Below are 23,513 nucleotides of genomic sequence, written 5' to 3' on the forward strand. Positions count from 1 at the left end.
ATACTCGCGCACCGCAATACAACGTGCAGGCTGGCTTGACTGTGTTTTTCGAAGTGGGGGGCTGGCTTGACCAGAGTCTGTTTACCCAGTGTATTTCACCTTGCTATGTGTTTTTAACGTATATTAAAAAACGGGGATATTTCCGGGGACAGTTTCAACCGGGGACAGGTCAATACAAACGGGGACGTCTGGTCACCCTAGGGTCCTAACTATACTTACTCAGATCTTGTATTTGAGTAAAAGTACAAGTAGGCCTCCTCAGATCTTGTACTTTAAAACGTTTTAGTTTAAGTAGAAGCAATATAAAAACAATGTTCTGTAAGAGCTCTTATTTTGAAGTGCTTCCTGTTTGCTATTTAGTTTCACTTCGTGCTCGTCGGTCGTGTCGCACCTTCTTCTTCTTCTCTCGAAAGGTTTGTAACTCTTTGTGACTTTAGAGTTTTTAGAGACATCTCTGATTATCAATCATTGCTCAGAGAATAAGAACAACTCTTTAGTTTAACTTTCAGAGACTCAGAGACAGACTTTAACTCTCTTCCTGTTTTTACCTGAGATACACCTCTCCACAATAACTATTATTATTATTATCAATCGTTACTAGATAGATAAAGAGATAGATAGACATACTTTATTGTCATTTCAACAAGACACAGAGTGTACTATTAAAACGAAATTTCGTTGTATTGGCTTACAGGAACAGGACCATATAAAAACTTGCTAAATAAATAATAGTGACGTGGTGCTGATCAAATTAAAGATAAAGTGTGCGTTTAAAATATAAAGACTCGGGGAATAACTCAGAGACCCTCTCGCTCTCTATTTCTGCCCTTACTACTGTGTGTGTGTGTGTGTGTGTGTGTGTGTGTGTGTGTGTGTGTGTGTGTTACCTTTATGCAGTCTATTGTTGTTCCTTGTCACATGACCAGCGAAGCATTTAAAGGTCCCATGTCATGCTTTTCTGGTTATTACCCGTCCCCTTGTGTGTTATGTAGCTTCTGCATGTAAACGGTCTGCAGAGTCACACACCCTCAAAGTACACCATGTAGCGAGTAAAACTCTAACACAGAAAATACCTGTCTATGCTGCCCCAGAACGCCTCGTTGGGGATTTTTATTTTTCCATTTATTCCTTCCGGGGCATAGTGACGTAAGAAGTCCAAATGGACCAATCCGCGGAGCCACACACACACACACACACACACACACACACACACACACACACACACACACACACACACACACACACACACACACACACACACACACACACACACACACACACACACACACACACACACACACACACACACACACACACACACACACACACACACACACACACACACACCTCAGGCTATGAGTGTGTGTGTGCTCAGGCTGAGCTCCGCTGTGTCTCGCTGACCCCACGCAGCAACCAGGAAACGGCACCAGTAATCAGTGCTTGAATTGGAATAAAAAAGGTGCCAGTGTTCTAAATCAGTAACTGTTTCAAGTCAATTTATTCATACAGCCCAACAACAAGAATTTGGCTCAAAGTCATAGTATATCCTATAATGCTGGTGGGTTCGTCTCTTTACTGTATATTTTAGAAAGGCTCACTTTACTTAAACAAAATGACTCAGGCTGCATCTGAGATTAGAGGGGGTGCAGGGGTAAAGTGTTTATTTTGTGGCGGCGGCACATCATGACGCATCTACTGAGTACCGGCACCGTGCCGGTACTCAGTAAGAAGTAACGGTACCAGATGGGCAGTGGCGGCCGGCCCATAGGGGCGCTAGGGGCGCCGCCCCACCTCTTCCCACATACAAAAAATATATATATTTCAAAAAATATATATATTTTATATTTTTAATTTTTAATGAACAAGGTAAATATCATACAATTGTTATCAGTAAAATGTATAATCTACAATAAAATCTTGTTTAAAATTGTGTTACGATGTCTAAAGTTACTGATAAGTCACATGTTTCCTGCCTGGCCTTGCCCTTGGCATTAGTTTATCATTACGGGGCGCTGCCCCCGAGCCAAACAGCATCAACCAGCACGTTGCAAAAGTCTCAATAGTAAACTGTGCCGCCGAAACATAATTTCAGCCAATCAGCGCCGTCAAATATTTTGGTCACGAGAGCGCTCACTCGGCGCCCACGATGCTTAAGTGCGTTGACGTGAGTTGTTTTTTAGACTCGTGAGGAACTGGGGTAGTATCTATAGTAACGCAGTGTAGGCGGAGCCGTGACGTCATCTTCAATGAGCTCTCCAGAAAAACAACATCAGCCGTTAGCTCTTAGCACTCAGAGCTCACAGCTCTTCATATCTGTTCACAAACTAGACAAAAGTTAAACAAGTACAAACCACATACTGTCTGTGTCATGGCGAATACAGTCGCTGGTTTATTTATGTCTGGATAGGCCGTTGTTGTGAGTGTGGACGGTCGGAGCATTGACAACGTTAGCTTAGCCAAATCTCCATTAGAAAACACGCATTTTAAAAGGTTTTTCGCCTGCCGTCTGTCTGCAGACTTGTCAAAGCCTTAATTCATGGTTTTTACTATCCGGTATCAGTATGTTGTTACTTCGGCATCATTTTGAAACGTGTATTACAATTAAATCACGGTCAAATATGTTCATCTTGTTGTAGTTGTAGCCCCCTTGACAGCGATTCTCTCTCTAGTTTAGCATACTCAGCCCGACTCAGCCCGACTCAGCCTGGTTGTTCCTGTCCCTAGAACCACAATTTGATGGGGCCATTACATCACCAGAAGTCCCAATTTAAGGGGTCATTTCTCCCAGAAAAAAATGTTGTACTCACTATATCAACAGCCCCACCAAAAATATTTTCCACCAGCCGCCACTGCAGATGGGTACAAATCAGAAGTGCCGGTGAGTACCGGCCCAATTCAAGCCAGTAATCCAGCTCACATTGTTAGCTCCTCAAGCCTCAAAGGGCGGAGCAGCCCCGCAACATCCCGCCAACACGGCACCCAGACCCCACGCAGCATTCCCATCTGTTTGTCATACTGCTGTCATTTCCTGGTTGCTAACAAACGCCATTGTAACACATAATCACTGATGTTCCACTGTAACGGTGGTGGACTCATCAGAACAGAGTGGCGTGTAGGACAGAGAGTGAATACACACACTACACAGAGATGCTGTTTGAGAAACCAATGTGAGTTTGGAACTTTGAACAATGTGAATCTTTTCTAGTAGACCTCAACTATGGAACTATGATCAGGAGAAATGAACATGACATGGGACCTTTAAAGATAAACATTTTGAAAGAGGAAAAGGTAAAAATGTGGAAATATAAAGAGGAATACATCATTAATACACATTTATTTTTTAATTACTAAAATAATAAATGTGGAAATGTAAATATTAGTAATTAAAGAAAACAACACTAATGTTCCTCCCTCAGCCTCACTCACAGGTAAACTGATTCATAAAAGAAATCTAAATACAAATCATTTTAAAAATACAAAAATAAAACATTAAAAACCAAAGTAAACAGAGATAAGAGTTGAAGAGCAGGACATTGAATATTTTTGAATTAAATCAAAACAATTAAAATCCTATATGAAAATATATGAAGCAGAATTTAATAAAATAAGAACTGTGTCTGTCTGTGTGTCTGTCTGTCTGTCTGTCTGTCTGTGTGTCTGTCTGTCTGTCTGTCTGTCTGTCTGTGTGTCTGTGTGTCTGTGTGTCTGTGTGTCTGTCTGTGTCTGTCTGTCTGTCTACAGTATGTGTCTGTCTGTCTGTCTGTCTGTCTGTCTGTCTGTCTGTCTGTGTCTGTCTCATTTCTCTAATTCTAATTTCGACTCGACTCCTCGTGTCTTAATAAAAGGTAAAATACAATAAAAGGTCAAATGGTATTTACATAATGTATGTGGGAGTATAAAGATGAGTAAATACAAAAATAATAATTAATGTATAAATACAACAGCTACAAAATAAAATGCTGAACGCGGACATTTAAAGATTAGAAATGAAAGAAAACAATATTATGTGAAAATACAAAGAGGAATAAATAAAAGGGAATGTAATAAATAATAATACAATGAATAAATGTAGTCAACAGGAGTAGTGACAAAAAGAGCTCACAATAAATGAAACAGTTATAAAAATTACATAAATTGAAGAATATAAATACTATATGAATAATAATCAGAAAAAGAAAATGATAGATAGATGAATAATAAGCAAACTAAATAAATAGGAATCAATAAAACATGTGAAGCCATGTCTTACAGATTGCTTTGTTTTCATGCTTAGAAATAAACAGAGAGAAGGGATAGTGGAGATTGATCCGGAAAACTAAATAGATAAATAAGAAATACATTAAAAGCTAAAGCAAACAGGACAAGAAGTTCATGATCATGAAATAAAAACACTAGATCAGTAAACATGGAATAAAAGGATCAACTCAAACCCATGAATGAGAGAAGAACCGAATGAAATGATCAACTCAAACCCATGAATGAGAGAAGAACAGAATGAAAGGATCAACTCAAACCCATGAATGAGAGAAGAACAGAATGAAATGATCAACTCAAACCCATGAATGAGAGAAGAACAGAATGAAATGATCAACTCAAACCCATGAATGAGAGAAGAACAGAATGAAATGATCGACTCAAACCCATGAATGAGAGAAGAACAGAATGAAATGATCGACTCAAACCCATGAATGAGAGAAGAACAGAATAAAAGGATCAACTCAAACCCATGAATGAGAGAAGAACAGAATGAAATGATCAACTCAAACCCATGAATGAGAGAAGAACAGAATGAAATGATCAACTCAAACCCATGAATGAGAGAAGAACAGAATGAAAGGATCAACTCAAACCCATGAATGAGAGAAGAACAGAATGAAATGATCAACTCAAACCCATGAATGAGAGAAGAACAGAATGAAATGATAAGTAAATGAGACGCATTGTTACTCTCAGCCTGAACTTCAGGTTTTCACGTGCACAGATATGAGCACTTCCTGCAGCTCTCAGTGACTGATGCTCTGGGTGTGTCTGCAGATGAAGGTCTAAAGCTCTCTGAGGATTCAGCTGCAGCTAACAAGCTAACAGGATGCATTATTGCACTAGCTCTAACTGTGACTGGAACAAGAGGAATATTTCAGAAAGCTTTCAGAGTCCCATAGAAGTGAAGAGTGATCCCCAAAGAAAGGCATAGAGAAAGCACTTAGCATCAAAATATAGTGAAAGACAGTAAAAGTAGTCATTGTGCAGATTGGTCCATTTCAGAATAATAGATATGATATGTTTTATAATGATTGATCATGAAAGTGTTCTCAAAGCTGGTAAAGGAGCAGCTAGTCTGAATGACTTTGTATACTGCAGGGTAGCTGGTGGATTTACTCCAGGTGGAACTAAAGTCTGATTTAACCAACCCACTCTCTTCAGTCTGCGTACAAATGACACGACTTTACACATTGGAAAATGCGTGCAATAGATAGGCACGCAAAATCTGACTTTAGCCTATCATACGCAAATGGATACGGTCGTGTCTGAGAAGACCGGAAGCTGTGGGGTCCATAAAAACATCTTCTTACTCAATATCAAGCCACGATTATTGATTTTATTTTAAATCGTATAATGTCTGACTTTTTTTGTTGTCTGTGAGGAAAAGAAATGGGGCTCAGAGCCTCAGAAAACTGAAATCTGTATTTTTTAAAATCTTTTTTTCCTTCTAATTTGTTATTCTTTTCTAAATAACACACTGTTATTTACTCAACAATAACACACAATTATCCTTGTTTTTATTTATTCGTTTAATTCTATAATCTTGGGCACCGGAAACAGACGTAGACGGTAAACTGATTACCCAAGATCCTCAGCTTGAAGCTCAGGATGTTTTAGCCGCAATGCACGTTGGGATATGGGGTTAATGCGATATGATTTCCGAAAAAAAATTCAGAGTTTAGGATGGCCAAAGACACTACACTACCCATAATCCCCAGCTATCGTTTGGGACTACAGTCCCGTTGACAAACCCCGTGATTAATCTTCAAGCTCTGGGATTGGATGTTGGAGTGGCAGTGCGCCAAGGTTACGCCGCGCGTCAAGCTCTTTGAAATGGAACGAAACCACGGCAGACCATTCAAAACTGGACTCGAACGCCCCCCCCAGAAATACACATGCTGGCTATTGTGTTTCGCAACATGTTCTCTATGGCACGCAGGGCCGTTTCTTCCTATAGGCAGACTATGCGGGGGCATAGGGCCCCCACGGCCACTAGGGGGCCCCCAAGCTGAAAGTATTTTTATTTATTTATTTATTTTTATTCATCCGAAAAACTAAAAAAAGTTTAATTCATACACACAAAGATGAACAAAATTAGTAGAAGCGGGAGGGCTGAAGCATAGCTTGTGGAAAGTAGCCCTCCCGTGCATCATCCTAATACAGCGGCATCATTGCGTCAAAAACTTATAGAAATTAAGGAGTACAAAGAAATAAAAAAAACAGGGGTGCACATAACTGGTGCGCATGCGCGGCAATCTGAAATGCGTACGGTCACTTGTGTCACAAAGCGCATTTGCGTACCGACGTACTTGTGAAGCTTTTCCAGAAGGCGGTTAGATCACCGGACGACAGAGTCGGTCTCCGTGTGCACAGACAGGGCTGCTGTTAACGTCGGTCTGTACAACGACATTTTGCCAAAACTACGGCAACCGGCTGCGGAGGGAGACTCCCCCCCTTCACTGGAGAACTGCGCTACTAGCCCCCCCCCACCCGTCGACTTTCCTGAAATACTCCGTTCGCGATACAGAGGGCTTCATCAAATAACTTTGAGTGGAGCCAGAAGTTGGAGTACCAAACACTGACTCCAGGTACTCATCTGAGTACCTCACTGAGAAAGTTATGTGCACCCCTGTATCTACGACGTCTGAGGAAGATGAAAAATGTAAATTAAACATTGTTGAGAAAATGCTGCATCTCTTGCATTTATTGACGTAGAGGAGTCTTATTGTTTACCTTAATATCATTTGTCATTTTCAATTGCTTGGTTTTCGTGAAATTAGCCTGTTTTCCTATTAAAGTGTAACAGATTGATGGATCTCCACAGATCATCTTAAAGGCTCATAGTGTGGTTATGCAATGAATGAAAAACTTGGGTCACAGGTTCCTCAACAGCGCATTACAAGACATCTATCAATATGTGTGAATACCTCCACCATTAAACTGTCATATTCTGCACATTTCTTATACTATCTACATAAGAGTATAATTAATGTGTATAATATCAGTTAAAATAAGTGCTTCAACATAGTTAACATTGCAGGAAAGCAATATATTAGACGTTAAGTACTTTGTCAGGCTTAATATATATCTGTAGATACCCCCAAAGCTTTCTTCTTATTTGAAAGAAGACCTTAATCTAAAGTATTGTTTAATGTTTGAATAAAGGTTAATTAGTTTGTCTGTTTTGCTCATCCTCATATTAATATCTTTGTACATCCAGCACTAAACTGTTTTATAGAGCTCACTTACAGTATCTTCTTGATTTTTTATATTCTATATTTCTATCATTGACCTTCTACTTTCCCCCTATGAAAGTATGTACTCTAATATGTTTTTCATCAAATAACATTATTCAACAAAAACAACATTATTCAAAAAATAATAATTCAATAACGTGCTTTAACCACTAGGCGGCGCACACAAGGTACACACAGCATCCTAATAATAACTTTATATTATTAGTGTAGGACACTTATGTATGTATAACATCTGAAGATGTGTAGTTTTATTCATGTTTTTACATAATTCTCCAGGATATTGCTAAACTATTTCTGATGTTTTACTTCTACACATTAATATCTGATTTGTAAAACATCACAGACAGAAAGGCATATCTGTCATTTAATGGTAAGCTATTGAAATTGTGATTCCATAGATGTGTCTCCCATCACCCCAATCCCCTATTCTCTCAACTCAGTATTTACATTCTTATATTCAAAGAAAATCAGTAATATCTTTAAAAACTACAAGTCCTTTTCTATCAGCTGTGCACCGTTATGGTGTAAATATAACCTATCTACCGTTTGGATCAAATATAAAAGTCAGCCGAATTACTATTGATACTGCGAGGAGACGTATTGTGTGAAAAGAAATGCAAGATGTTGTTTAATTGTTGATATATTTATGATCCACGTCACATATTCAGTTTCGGCGGCAGTTCTGCTGTTTGTCCAGAAGTCTTCTCATCAGGGCTCTATAAATAAAGAACTACGGCAGATCTGTCATATGTAATGCAGCCGAACCGTGTATTACAATGCCGTTATGTGATGACTTCCAAAGAGAAAAGCAAGAACACTCGGAATAAAGTACTATTTTATTTTTTAAAATGTTTTTAGGATTTCATATCGTATAAACACCATATCCCAACGTGCATTGCGGCTAAGCAATCCAATCACGAGCTTCTAGCTGAGGATCTTGGGTAATCAGTTCAGTGGGTTTGTGTTGTGTATCGCGATGATGCTCGAAATGTCCCTTATAGGCTTACGTCTGTTTCCGGTGACTTTATTTTGAAATTCAGTTCCTGAGAAACGGCTAAAAAGCCTGAGATTATGGAATTAAACAAATAAATAAAAACAAGGATAATTGTGTGTTATTGGTGAGTAAATAACAGTGTGTTATTTAGAAAAGAATAACAAATTAGAAGGAAAAAAAGATTTAAAAAGAAATACAGATTTCAGTTTTCTGAGGCTCTGAGCCATTTCTTTTCCTCACAGACGACAAAAAAAGTCAGACATTATAAGATTTAAAATAAAAACAATAATCGTGGCGTGGTATTGAGTAAGAATATGTTTTTATGAACCGCACAGCTTCCGGTCTACCAAGACCCGACAGACAAAACGTGGCGTATCATATGCACGCAAAACTCGGCCTCAGAACTCAATGGGAATGGTTAGCGTATCATAGGCATGCAAAATAGGACTTCTGCGTATCTATTGCACGCATTTCCAATGTGTCAAGTCGTGTCATTTGTACGCAGACTGAAGAGAGTGGGTTGGATTTAACACTTGATCCTATTTCACATCATTCATCCAGATCTGTGAAGTAACTAAAGGTTTTAAATACAAGTAGTGGAGGAAAAGTAAACCATGTACCTCTGAAATGTAGTGGGGTAGAAGTACACAGTTGCATAAAATGGAAATACTCAAGTAAAGTAAAGTACCTCAAAATTGTACTTAAGTACAGTACTTGAATAAATGTACTTAGTTTACACCACTAAAGCTCAGCACGCACTTGTAACGCTCAAACATCTGTGTGTTGAAGCCCAGAGCAGCAGACCTGAAGCTGGACCTGGACCTGAAGCTGGACCTGAAGCTGGACCTGGACCTGGACCTGAAGCTGGACCTGGACCTGGACCTGGACCTGGACCTGGACCTGAACCTGAACCTGGACCTGGACCTGAGTCCCGCTGTGTTTCCTCAAAGAGTGACCGCTCAATGGAGCCTCAATCTGCTGATGGGAGGTAAGAATTTAAAACGGACTGAAAGCCATTTGAGTCAGTTGTTGTCTGTGTTGAAGCTTCTGTGTAACCTTCAGGAAATCCTGGTTATTAGCGACGTCGGTGGGCGTTAAGTGAACTGCAGTTAGCATCCTGGACATGAACTCAGTGACGTTCTCCACTAAAGAGATGTGTTTACGTTAGCTTCACATTGCTGGCTGTAGGGCAGCTGAAGAGACGCGAGACACTTTGGAGATAAACTTCACGTCTTTAGGATTTACTCTGAACATCTTCCAGAGTCCTTCACATAGAGAGCAGTCCACCGGCTGATAGAGGAGACTCAGAGAGTCTGGAAGGTTCATCTGTTGGGAAACACAGAGCAACCCTGTCTCCTAAAAATTACGTTCCCTAAGAACAGAACTGCCTTCTCAATTACGTTTCGCTAGAGTTTCTTATAAATGTATCTTAAATACGTTTATTTTCTACATATCTTTGCCATTTATTGTCTTGCTTATGATAATGATAATATTCATTTATAAATATCGTTTTAGAGCACACATTTGAAATCGAGAATCGGGCTCGATATGTGGTTAAATTAAAATCAGTAGGCGAGGCTGTAATTTCTCCAGCTGTTACTCTCATGAGCGAGGCAGAACATAATAGTTTTAACATGCCAAAAAGCTGCTGTGTCGTTTATTGCTCCTCAAACATTAAAACAAATCCAGAGTTACGTGTTTCTGAACTTCCTCTAAGAAGAAAGGACAGTAACAGAAGAGCTCTGTGGCTTCAGGCTTGATCGCCGTTCAAATGACAGCGTTGGTTTCCCCAAAAGTGGGCGGGGCTGTAAAGTGATGTAGATTTGACTCATCTATTATTCAAAACCATTCTATTTATTCTAACGTAAATTACATGCCAGTCTTTTATCTTTTTATTTATTTGTTTTTATTTTGAATCGTATAATGTCTGACTTTTTTTGTCGTCTGTGAGGAAAATAAATGGTGCTTCGAGCCTGAAAATAATGAAATCTGTATTTTTGAAAATCTTTTTTTCCTTCCCATTTTGTTATTCTTTTCTAAATAACACAATGTTATTTACTCAACAATAACACACAATTATCCTTGTTGTTATTTATTCGTTTAATTGTTGGGCTTTTTAGCAGTAAATAAAGTCACCGGAAAAACAGACGTAGGCCTATAAGGGACATTTCGAGCGATACACACCACAAACCCACTGAACTGATTACCCAAGATCCTCAGCTTGAAGCTCGTTGATTGGATGTTTTAGCCACAATGCACGTTGGGATATGATGTTAATGCGATATGATATCCGAAAAAATTCTTAAAAAATAAAATACTTTATTCCGAGTGTTCTTGCTTTTCTCTTTGGAAGTCATCACATAAAGGCATTGTAATACACGGTTCGGCCTACCCTACCAGTTTCACCCACTGTCTCTGCCACCTCCCTCCATGCCTGGTTCCTCCGGTTTGTATCCCGGTAAATAGTTCTGGTCGTAAAGAACCGGGTGATTTGCTACCGTAATATCTCGTTTGGAATATGAGGAAATGAACTGCGGTCTGGCTCTCCCAGCTTGCACGCGGTTTGACTGGCTAGCGCTTGCACTGGCGGGATTTGCATAAACGGGATTTGATTGGCTGATGCCAGCTTCGAAAGCATTGGGAGCATCAAAAGTTGAACATTGCTCAACTTTTGATGCTCACGATGCTTGCAAAGCCATGCTCCGCTCCCCACAATGCAGTTTGGCCAAGATTACAAATCTTCTACGTCACCCCATTCAAGTGAATGGGCGAAGATTTGAAAGATTTTTTTCATGCCTGTGTGTGGACGGGCCGTTACAGATCTGCCGTAGTTCTTTATTTATAGAGCCCTGATTAGAAGACTTCTGGACAAACTTGAAGAACTGAAAACTGAATATGTGACGTGGATCATAAATATATCAACAATTAAACAACATCTTGCATTTCTTTTCACAAAATACGTCTCCTCGCAGTATCAATAGTAATTCGGCTGACTTTTATATTTGATCCAAACGGTAGATAGGTTATATTTACACCATAACGGTGCACAGCTGATAGAAAAGGACTTGTAGTTTTTAAAGATATTACTGATTTTCTTTGAATATAAGAATGTAAATACTGAGTTGAGAGAATAGTCAGGGGATTTGGGTGATGGGAGACACATCTATGGAATCACAATTTCAATAGCTTACCATTAAATGACGGATATACCTTTCTGTGATGCCCCTGTGGGTTCATCAGTGGAGAGGGTGTGGCTGTGCTGTCTGTGCTGCACTTGCTGCATTGATTGCAGTAACTCAGGACACCTGGGTTTGGTGTCCTGCAGTTCTTTAAAGCCTCTCTGCTCCTCTCTGCTATCTCCTGCAGGCACCCGGCTCTGATGAGTATACCCAGTGTTTATGTGACTTGTTGGTGCAAATAAACACCTTTTTCTACCCGTTAATGTGTTGTGTCTCCTCTTTGTTGTGGCCTTCTGAGCCAGGTCACAACACTTTCTGTCTGTGATGTTTTACAAATCAGATATTAATGTGTAGTAAAACATGAGACATAGCAATATCCTGTAAAATTATGTAAAAACATGAACTACACATCTTCAGATGTTATACATACATAAGTGTCTGTGTGTACCTTGTGTGCGCCGCCTAGTGGTTAAAGCACGTTATTGAATTGTTTTTGTTGAATAATGTTATTTTTGTTGAATAATGTTATTTGATGAAAAAAGGATTAAGAGTACATATTTTCATAGGGGGAAAGTAGAAGGTCAATGATAGAAATATAGAATATAAAAAAATCAAGAAGATACTGTAAGTGAGCTCTATAAAACAGTTTAGTGCTGGATGTACAAAGATATTAATTTGAGTATCTATTGCAGGTCTCCCTTGAAAAAGAGATCTATGATCTCAATGGGACCAATCTGGTTAAATAAAGGTTTGAAATGAAATGAAATGAGGATGTGGAAAACAGACAACGTTATTAACACATTAAAGAATACTTTAGGTTAACCTGTTAAGCCCGAGAGACCCCGGTACCGGGGCACTGCCGCAACACCTCGCAGGAAACAGTGTCTGAGGGCATGTTCATTTAATAAACTATGAATGTTTTATATCCATGTAACGGGAAGAAACTCATCTAACTGATCATTTAATTTTTTTCAAAATAAAACCCACAATGCTAACGCTGAGCCTCTGAATTAGCAACGAGCAAAGAATGTGGTCTTCAATGGCATTAAAACGATAAAAACGCTGCTGAAGTTAATCCATAGGTTAATCCAATGTGTCTGTGTCCCTTTGAAATGATTTCTGATAATCCATGAGCAATAAACCTGCTTTTCCGTTTCCAGATGTCAGAGCTAGAGCTCTCTATAGCTTCACTCTCATGCAAAACTCCGTCCGTGAAGCCCCCACCTTTTTGTTTTACCATGTGTGTGAGTGGGGAGATTCCCCTTCGATTCTATTGGCTCTAACGGTCAGAAAGAGATGTCAATCATCAAAATCGACCAAGGGGGGCCAGAGATATGGAAAATCCACCCAAATGGCCCCAGAAGTGTTTTTTTTGTGCTAAATCTCTCTAAAAAGGTCAGATTTAACTTGTTGTGCATCAATCTTGATACAGGGTACTTATATGTTCTACTTTCCTAAAGCTTTTAGTCTACCTTACCATCCAAGGGTAGTTTTCAGTATACGTAAAAGAGAATTTTTGGACGGACACTATAGTTTACAGTTTTTTTACTTTGTTCAATCTGAATTTTCATTCAAATAAAAAACATCTATATTGATTCTGACTCTTCTACATCCAACTCACAGGTTTATCATTACTTTGAGAAAAAATATTATTAATTTATCCCTTTTAGAAGTGAAGTTATGGTCATTTGTTCTGGGAATGTCATTTTCGAGCCTGAGACCTGAAACACAGGCTCAGGGATAGACAGGTTAAGGTCTTCTTTCAAATAAGAAAAAAAGCTTTGTTGGTATCTACAGATAAATATTAAGCCTGACAAAGTACTTAACGTCTAATATATTACTTTCCTACAATGTTAACTATGTTGAAGCACTTATTTTAACTGATATTATACACGTTAATTATACTCTTATGTTAGATAGAATAAGAAATGTGCAGAATATGACAGTTTAATGGTGGAGGTATTCACACATATTGATAGATGTCTTGTAATGCGCTGTTGAGGAACCTGTGACCCAAGTTTTTCATTCATTGCATAACTACACCGTAGTTGGCACTGACGGCACATATCAGGCCCGGGCCGGGGCCACATGACCGGGCCCTTTAAACCCAATAAAGCTTGACAAAAATATCGGGAGTCCGGGGTGGTATTCTGACGCTCGTGCGTAAAAAGTCGCTCAGTCAGTAAGATTACAATTTAAAACAATGTTTGAAAGAAAAGTAACTAAGGAAAAGGTGTAATATTTAAGATTTCGTTTCTGCAAAGGGTATAGAAACGAAATATATATCAGAGATAATGATATAACATGACATAAAGTCCAACAAACCACAAGGACAACGAAAACATAGCCTAATAAAATGACTACACTTCTGACACACCAATCACCATGGACAGCCAGCCACCACCATGAGAGCAGAGCAGTGTAAAATTGGCACGGCAGCCCATACATTCACTTACAAGTAGGCTACTGTACAAATTAAATTTGAAGTGTACTCCCCACTACTTGAAGGGCACTCGGCGAGCCTTGCGCTCCGCGGACTCGTCCACAATCCGCTGTATGTCCAATTTCTTGGCTCGGTCACTTTCGATGGACAGCAAGGCCAGTCCACTCAGTCTCTCCTGTCCCATCGTGCTCCTCAAATAGTTTTTGATGAGTTTCATTTGGAGAAAGAGCGCTCGGCGGTTGCCACGGTGACAGGAAGAGTCAGAAATAAGATGAAGGCTGTGCAAACCTCACTGAATGTAGATGTTAGTGCTGGGTTGTAAATAATGAGCATTTTTACCAGATCCGCGACAGATTTTAGTTTTTGGTCCCTGAAACAGGTTCTGAAAGAAAGCAGCTGGCCAGGGAAGCTGGCGGCGATGTCCCGACTGTAGTGCTCTCTAAGCCGCTGGGTGTAAATCCTCATCCTTTGCTTGTAGTAGTGTGTTGGGGTGAATTGCCTCAAACATGTTCACAGTTGCATTTAAGCTGGTGAATCTTTGGGACAGTTGCTGGATGATTATATCGAGACATGCATTGAAAACGGTCACCCGAAAGTTGCTCTCTGCGTCAGTGAGGCGGCTGTCTTCAGAAAGTTCATCAAAGTGTCTCTTAACTTTCCTGGCCCTGGTTGTTTCAAACTGTGTTTGACTTCCCCATTTAGTAGCCAGGGCAAGAGTGGCGGACTTCGCCTCATCAAATTGTCCCCTATACTCCACCAAAACACTGATGGCATTTTGCAGTAGAGTAGATGCTTTGAGAATATCCGCGTCTTTTGCTTGCAGTAAATGTGAAGCACAATTTATGCTTTCCAAAATCTTGGTCTGCATGTTGACCAAAAATAGAAAGCTAAATTTGCTTATGGCATTCTTGAGTGCACTTGCTTCATTGCGCTCATCCTTTTTGTCACTGGTAAGGGATATTTTGACGAGGGCTTTTATAATGTCTCCATATCTGTGCCTTAACGCAACAGGCGCATCATGGCGAGATGACCAGCGAGTGGGACATAAGCGTTTTAATGTGATAGTTCTGCTCTCTGGCGTCATTAACTCACTGAGCAATGCCCATCGTTTGATACGGTGACCAAAAAAGTTGTAGAGCGTCTCTACAGTGTCATAGAAGTGCTTCACTCCAGGGACATTTTTAACAGAGTCGTTGAGTGCTAGGTTGAGATTATGAGCAGCGCAATGAACATAGTGGGCAAGGGGCTCCTTCTCGGCTATTCTTGCTAGCACGCCTGAATACACATCACTCATATTAGCCGCCCATTCATAGCCCTGTCCGCGACATTTAGACAGATCTAATCCGTTTTTCTCTATAGAACCAAGGATTTTGTTTTCAAGCTCTGAAGCTGATGAACCTTCAGTCACTTCAAAACCCAAAAAGACTTCATTGATCTGTATATCTGTTGCAATATCCATGTCGTTCTTAACAACAGTTATGTAGCGGTAAACCTGACTCAACTGGTCTATCTGACACATCTTGCGTTGTGTCCATGACGACGGAATAAAATGGGGCTTCGTTTATTTCATCAATGATGTCAGATTTCACACGTTGAGATAATATGTAAATAATCTCATCTTGAATCTGGTGACTGAGGTATTTCACTGACCCTTCTGGTCGGTTGATTAGCTCTTTCAAAACAGGGTCGTAGCGAGCCAATAATTCTATTATTGACAAAAAGTTGCCAGCTTTTCCCTGACCTAGAACCTCTCGATGGCCCCTGAATGCCAAGGTGCTTGAAGCTAGAGTGAGAGTTACATTAACAATGCGCTCCACGACCTGTCTCCAAAATTGGGCGGCATTACGCACATTCCTCTCCATGTCAGCGTCTATTGTGCCGTTGGTTTTCCACTGCTCATATACTACGCATGCACCAAGGTGTATTTGAGTGGATTCATGCCTCTCGATTGTAGTAGAAAGATGTTTCCAGTCTTTTATTCCGTTTACCCATGCATTGTTGTAGAACGGTGCCTTTCGGTTGGCAAAAAGCCAGCAAGGCTCACAGTAGCAGCAGTCCAATTTTGGGGAATAGCACATCCAGCTACGTGGAAATTTCATCCCAACTTTAGTGGTGGAGGTGTAATAGCTTTCTGAAAAGCAACGGTTATCCTTGTCTTTGGGAAATGGACCTTTGGGCTTGCATGGGCCCATTTTAAGGATATATCTTTTGATATTGGCGTCCTCAATGTTTTCAAAATAGTTTGCCCGATCAGTCGGAAAACGCTCCAGAGGATAATTGCAGGACACATCATGATCCGTGGTCTGAGTTTCACCTGTAGGCGTAGCGTGAGGAGGAGACCTGTTGCTGCTTTCATTCCCAGTGTCCGGTACTTCTTCACCTTGCGGCGCAGCAGGTAAGGAGCCGGAGGGGGAGGGGTGCGGCTGGTCAAGCGTCAGGCCTGGCTCTCCTCTAGACGAGCAGCTAGCAGCTGCTGAGTCGTCCCTATTATTATTATCATTATCATCATCATCACTACAGCCGAGAGACAGAAAAGGAAATAAGCTAGGCGGCCGAGCTACACGAAGTAACAACAACCATGATATCAACATTTACCACAAACTCACATTTTCTTGTTGACAGTGTGTGTCCGTGATTGTAGCCTACCTGTAAATCTGGCTAACCCTCACTAACGTTGTTGGCGGGCTGGGGCTCGGGGATGAAACACGGCTGGCAGTGGCAACAACTTCAGGTTCATCTCCCGCAGGAGGAGGAGTAGGGCGAAAAAAATATCCATCTAGCTTGGACAATTTGGCTTTTCCTTGGTCCTTTTGATCTTTTTCTTTGCGTTTTGAAGCTCCACTTTTGTGTTTATAACTGCTCATGCTTAGGCAGTGCTCTGTTGAATGACAAGTGATTGATGATGACGTTGACGTTCATTTACGTATGATGTTGATGGACGGCTGTTGATGACGATTTTACCCAAAATACATTTGGAGACAATAGAAGGGATTCACTTGCAATTTCTCATGTTTTAATGTTAAATGTGAGTGTGAAAATAGCAGCACAAGTTCAACTCATATTATAGGCTACAATGCTTTATACCTAATATGACCACGAACGTCAGTGCACTCAGTGGCGCGAGGCAGCAGGGCCCGCCGGCGAATATCTCCGGGGCGGAGCCTGCTGCCTCGGCGACGGGCCCCCATTGGGTCCCGACCGTCCCGGGCCCGGGGAGCCCTGCCCCTACAGCCCCCCCTGAAGCTCCGCCCCTGGTAGTTGGGTATATGACATGTCAATAAACCTTAGAAAATCTTGAAATCTTGAAAGGGATGTGCAAAATAGCCATAATACAGTTTTTAATGAACTATTAGTAGAGAATAACGAGTAATGAATATACTTTATAGATCTGCAGATAAATGTTTAGTCTTCTCAAGCACCAACTATCAAATATCTCTCCTGATTTTTGGCACTTGACAATCACCTTCCCTGAATCTTACTCAGGTGTAACTAAAGTCTGCTTTAAGGGTTGTTTGTATTTCACATCATTAATCAGAATCTGCAAAGTAACTAAAATAAATGTAGTGGAGTAAAAATACCAGGTTAACCTCTGAGTTGTAGTGGAGTAGAATTACAAAGTAACAATGAGCCGTCATCTAAATATAAAATAAACGACACAGCAGCTTTGTCACGGTTTGTGAAACAAGCAGGACCCAAATGCAGATACAAACTGAAAATTCCTTTATTTCAAGGCTATGAGAGATATAGATAGAGATAGAGATAGAGATAGAGATATATATATATATATATATATATATATACAATGACAAAACAGAACACTCACCGCAGAACTAGTCATGGAACAAGACGAACCGACCAAGACAGACAGAAAACCCAGAACTTAAATACACACAAGACTAATCACACAACAAGACACAGGTGAGGAGGGAGGAGAAAAAACAGGGGCCACAGGTGAACACAATCAGACAATTAGACACACCAGGGAAAAGGACCAGACAATAACCCAGAGGAAAACATGACAGGGAAACAGCAAAAACACCCAAACCTACAAAACTATAAACGTGACATAACATGAGAATCGTGACAAGCTTTTTGGCATGTTTAAACTATTATGTTCTGCCTCGCTCATGAGAGTAACAGCTGGAGAAATTACAGCCTCGCCTACTGATTTTAATTTAACCAGATATCGAGCCCGATTCTCGATTTCAAATGTGTGCTCTAAAACGATATTTATAAATGACTTTTATCATTATCATAAGCAAGACAATAAATGGCAAAGATATGTAGAAAATAAACGTATTTGAGATACGTTCATAACGAACGTAACGTGGGAGAAAATACGTTTCTAGCTAAACGTATTTGAGAATGCAGTTTAGTTCTGTGGGAACGTAACAGAGTGATTTATACCATTACATTGTAAAGAGTGACTTTAGAGTTAACATATTTTCATCAGTTTTTCTCCAGCGTGCCAATGTGTAGCTTGGGAACCAGAGAGTCACCGGTTCAAGACCCCAGAAGACCAAGTGCTACCCAGGTGTCCCTGAGCAAGGCAGCGTTCCCTACACTGCTCCCCGGGCCCGTACATATGGCAGCCCACTGCTCCTAACACTAGGATGGATCAAATGCAGAATGTACATTTCCCCTCTGTGGGACGATGAAGAGCTCCTTCTTCTTCTCTTGATGCATCTGTTTCTGTTTCAGGGTCCAGCAGCAGAGACCAGACTCTCCCAGCTGTCTGTCCCTCAAGAGCGACCGGTCGATGGATGACTTCATAAACTTTAAAGGACGACCTCCATCTGCTGATCAGAAGTAAGCTGTGACTCACAGTAAGAGTCCGGTTATGATAAAACTGGTTGATATGAATTCTTTTCCAACATATTTTTCAGCAGTTTTTCTCCAGCATGTTTTACGGCCTGATAAATGGAACAAATAATCAGGAGAGTGAGAGCGGTGTTTCCTCAGCGAGAACTTTACTCTATGCAATTGCATTTCCAAAAGTACAGCAAGTAGAAAACATGCAAAGCTTCTTCAGTAGAGTCCAAACACTTTTTCGTTTCACAGCATTTATCTAAGACTTCTTACTTTTCTCTCGGCAAGGCAAGGCAATTTTATTTACATAGCACCTATCAGTACGCGACAATTCAAAGTGCTTTACAAAATAAAAACAAAAGACATTTAAGAATAAATACAGCATAAACACATTATTAAATAGTGTAAGAGTCGGGAGGGCTGATAATTTATTCCGGGAAATTACTCAGACCTACTAATTGACCTAACAGAAGCTATTGAGTAAGTTTACTGCTTGGCTCAGATCCACCAACGTCAGCAAGATCTCACCTCTACTAACTCCTGAAGAACCAGGTTCAATGAACTGCTGTTTCAATTCAGACAACCCGCTAAATCTGTTTAAGCGATCCAGAAGGATTTTGATATCAGTAATGAGGTGTGGCCCTACCTAAGTGTGAGAGTGGCAGGGTGCAATCTTACCTTTCAAGCAGGAGAGGAGAGCACAGATGTCTTTTAAGTTGTCCCAATCCAAAAGGTGGGATCAGTTTATTTGAAGAAAAATAGGTCCAAACTAATACAGGGTTCTTACCTTCTCTCTTTACAACATTATAATCATACTAAACATATCATTCTGTGATCATGTTCTAATATGAAACCTTAATTCACAGGCTCTTGAGGCCTAGTAAACAGGGCCGGATCTAGACAATTTGCTGCCCTAGGTGAGATTTTAGGCGACATTTTATATAAAGAATAAATGAAAAATCTCTACAAAAGACAAATACACTGCAAAAACAGAAACTTATTGACATAGGTAATATAAGTCAAAATGGCTTCAAATGTGTTCAGTATTGTATGAACATGTTTGAATTGGGGGGTGGACGTCACATCTTCTAGGGGGGTCTGGGTGTATGTCCCCCCGGGAAGATTTTTTTTTAAACATTTTACAATAAAATGCTTCAATCTGGTGCACTTTGAGCACACAATTACTAGAGACCTGATCTAGGGGGCATAAAACGCCCATATGAAAAAGATCTGTTTACATTTTATTCATCAAATAAGTATGTGAATATAACCAATAACCTACCATAGCCAATAACAAATAAATGTAGCTTATTTAATTTTTGTTGTTCAATCATATCTTATTTTACCTAGTTAACATTTATTTATTTATGCATATTTTTGTATCTCTCCAACTTTAAACACTATTTTTGGTTAACTGTCCTATAGTATACATTGGAAGGATTTCAAACCTGTTTTTATTTATCCTAATAATTATAAAGGAGGGCCTTGGAAATATGTGTTTACATAATTTGTGGTCAAAACGTTTGAGACCCACTGAGATAACTTAGACTAAAATTAACCATCTAAACACTCAGAGTCCTTTACCTCACTGAGCCTCTCAGTGTGACAGGAGAGCTCTCCTCCATCCTGGTTGTAGAAACATCTACTTCTTATCTCCGTTAGCGCAGCTAGCACCAGATTCTAATAACAACAGCGCCGGTACCGGTGCGCCCTCTCCCTTGCTCGCTCTCTCGCTACCACGCTCGCACTTTGGCTGTGAGCTGCGGGTGCCTGATAAGCCAACATCCCCCACTTTCATCACTTACAGCGCCCACCGTACAGGGCAAATTAAACGTGTAACCGGGGTGAAAAGGATGTTACATTTACTTAATTATGAATGTTGTTACATCAAGGCCGAACATTTGGATGAGCGCCAACGGTCAAAAAGGTCTTTTCCCTCCCAGAGCAGCGCCCCCCAGATCTGGCGCCCAAGGCGACCGCCTGTGTATTATGCCAGAAATTGGCCCTGCCTAGTACATACAGTGGCAATGTCTCAAGATTTAGCAAAAATACACCTTACACCATACAGTAACACAAATACTACAAATCAACATAACAAACAATCAAAAATGAAAAAGGGTGGCCACTTATTATTATTTTACGAAAAGAAAAAAAAGTTTAAAAAAAATTTGAATTTTTTTTTTTTTTTTTGGTACCTTGCTGGCGCCCCCTAGCAGCGGCGCTCATATTTCAGCAGCGGCGCTGCGCCGCCACTATCTGTATATAGGGGAAACAAGAATATAATTGACTATATTTGATTATAACTAACTTTCGTTTTCATTATTCAACCTGATATGGAGATCTCAAAAATGGCATTTAACAACAGGCATAAAAATGCAAAGATAATTAAATCAATAAATCAATAAATCAACACAGCAGGTACAGAATACATGAATAAAAGGCATACTGCAGTGCGAGTATGGGCAGCTCAATTAAAAGCAGCAGCAAAAAGACATGTTTTTAGTCTGGTTTTGAAAATAGGAAGTGTTTCAGCGGACGTGCACTATTCGGGCAGTTTGTTCCAGATTGTCGGGGCATAATAGTTAAACGCTGCTTTTCCATGTTTAGTGGTTATTCTCGGAACAGAGAGCAGACCCGACACAGAAGACCTGAGACTCCTGGATGGTTCATAGTTATGCAGGAGATTGTTTATATACCTCGGTCCTAAGCCATTTAGTACTTAACAGCAGTAGTATTTTAAAATCAATTATTTGGCAGACTGGAAACCAGTGTAAAGACTTCAGAACAGGAGTGATGTGATCAACTTTCTTAGTGTCAGTGAGGACTCGAGCAGCAGCGTTCTGAATCAGCTGAAGCTTTCTAATAGATGTTTTAGTGAGACCTGTGAAGACACCAATGCAGTAGTCCAGTCTACTAAAGATAAAAGCATGGACACATTTTTCCAGATCCTGCTGTGAAATCAGTCTTTTAATCCTAGATATGTTCTTTAGGTGATAGTAGGCTGATTTAGTAACTGTTTTAATGTGACTGTTGAAACTCAGGTCAGAGTCCATGACTACACCTAGATTTCTGGCTCTCTCTGTTGTTTGAACATTGCAGACTGAAGCTCAGCGCTAACTTTTAAACGTTCTGCCTTGGCTCCAAAAACCATTACCTCAGTTTTATCTTTGTTTAATTGGAGAAAGTTGTGACACATCCAGTCATTGATTTGTTCAATGCACTTACTCAGTGTTTGAATTGGAGCATAGTCTCCTGGTGAAATTGTTACGTAAATGTGTGTGTCATCCGCATAGCTATGGTAACTTATTTTGTTGTTCTTCATTATCTGAGCCAGTGGTAGCATGTAGACGTTAAAGAGAAGAGGCCCCAAGATGGAGCCTTGAGGAACCCCACATGTCATATATTTTTCAACTCAGATGTGTATTTACCTATAGAAACAAAGTTGTTTCTGTCCTTTAAGTAGGATTCAAACCAATGTAGAACTGTTTCTGAAAGTCCCACCTAGTTTTCTAGTCGGTCTAGTAATATGTTGTGGTCAACAGTGTGAAACGCAGCACTGAGATCTAATAATACTAACACTGAAGTTCTGCCACTGTCTGTGTTTAAGTGGATGTCATTGAAGACCTTTACAAGAGCAGTCTCAGTGCTGTGGTTTGGACGAAAGCCTGACTGGAACACATCCAAACAGTTATTTAAATGCAAGAAATTACTCAACTGTTGAAAAATAACTTTTTCAATGATTTTACCTAGAAATGGCAGGTTTGATATGGGCCTGTAATTGTTCATTACTGAAGCGTCTAGATTATTCTTAAGTAACCTCCGGCTCGAAGGAAGAAGCTTGAATTCTGAGTGCAGAGGGTGGGAGTCACCGTCTAATATGGAGCTGGATAACCGCTGTCACTGCCTGAGGTACAGGGTCTCCAGGTTTAGCTGTGGCTCACCAATCAGTCTGCTGGACCACTTTACGATCTGACTCAGAGAGTTTCTGCTCTTTAAAGTCAGGTTACCATGACATTAGTGAGAAAGACAGAATTGACTGGATCAAAGCACGATAAAACATAATCTTCATGGTTTTGTCAATGTTAAAATAGGACAATTTCCAAAGACAGTACAAACGCTGGTGCCCCCTTTTGCACACAGCTTCACAGTTTGGATCAGAGCTCCATTTTGAGTCAATAATTGTCCCCAGATATTTGTATGATTGCACAAATTCTACTTTCTGATTCTGGATTGTTAAGACTTCATGTATGTGGGGATGTCTTCTCAAATCAATGATCATGTCCTTGGTTTTGCTTATGTTCAGTTGGAGATAGGACTCCTCACACCACCTGACAAAGTCGTCAATGACAGGGCCGTGGCTGGTCTCATTGTCCTGGAGCCTACTAACAATTACAGAGTCATCTGCATACTTTAAAATAGTCCTATTTTCCCACCTGCTTTGACACATATTAGTGTAAAGTATAAATAATAGTGGTGAAAGCACACATCCTTGTGGGGAGCCAGTGGAGGAGCTGACTTGATCAGATAAGGTCCCATTCACCCTCACTCTTTGTGTCCTATTGGTTCAAAAA

General features: G+C 40.2%; 1 protein-coding gene across 1 annotated transcript; it reads left to right on the plus strand.

Annotated features, from left to right (window-relative positions):
* Positions 1–311: 311 nt before the first annotated feature.
* On the plus strand, positions 312–18,917 carry LOC307037641 (uncharacterized protein; the record flags this gene model as incomplete). The annotated part of the gene is made up of 4 exons (XM_079678689.1): positions 312–318; positions 361–413; positions 9,301–9,499; positions 18,835–18,917. 4 exons carry the CDS (start codon positions 312–314, stop codon positions 18,906–18,908), a joined length of 333 nt encoding a protein of 110 aa, XP_079534815.1. The 3' UTR covers positions 18,909–18,917.
* Positions 18,918–23,513: the final 4,596 nt, after the last annotated feature.

Source organism: Notothenia rossii (assembly GCF_949606895.1).
Source record: "Notothenia rossii genome assembly, chromosome: 4".
NCBI classification, from domain to species: Eukaryota; Metazoa; Chordata; class Actinopteri; order Perciformes; family Nototheniidae; genus Notothenia; species Notothenia rossii.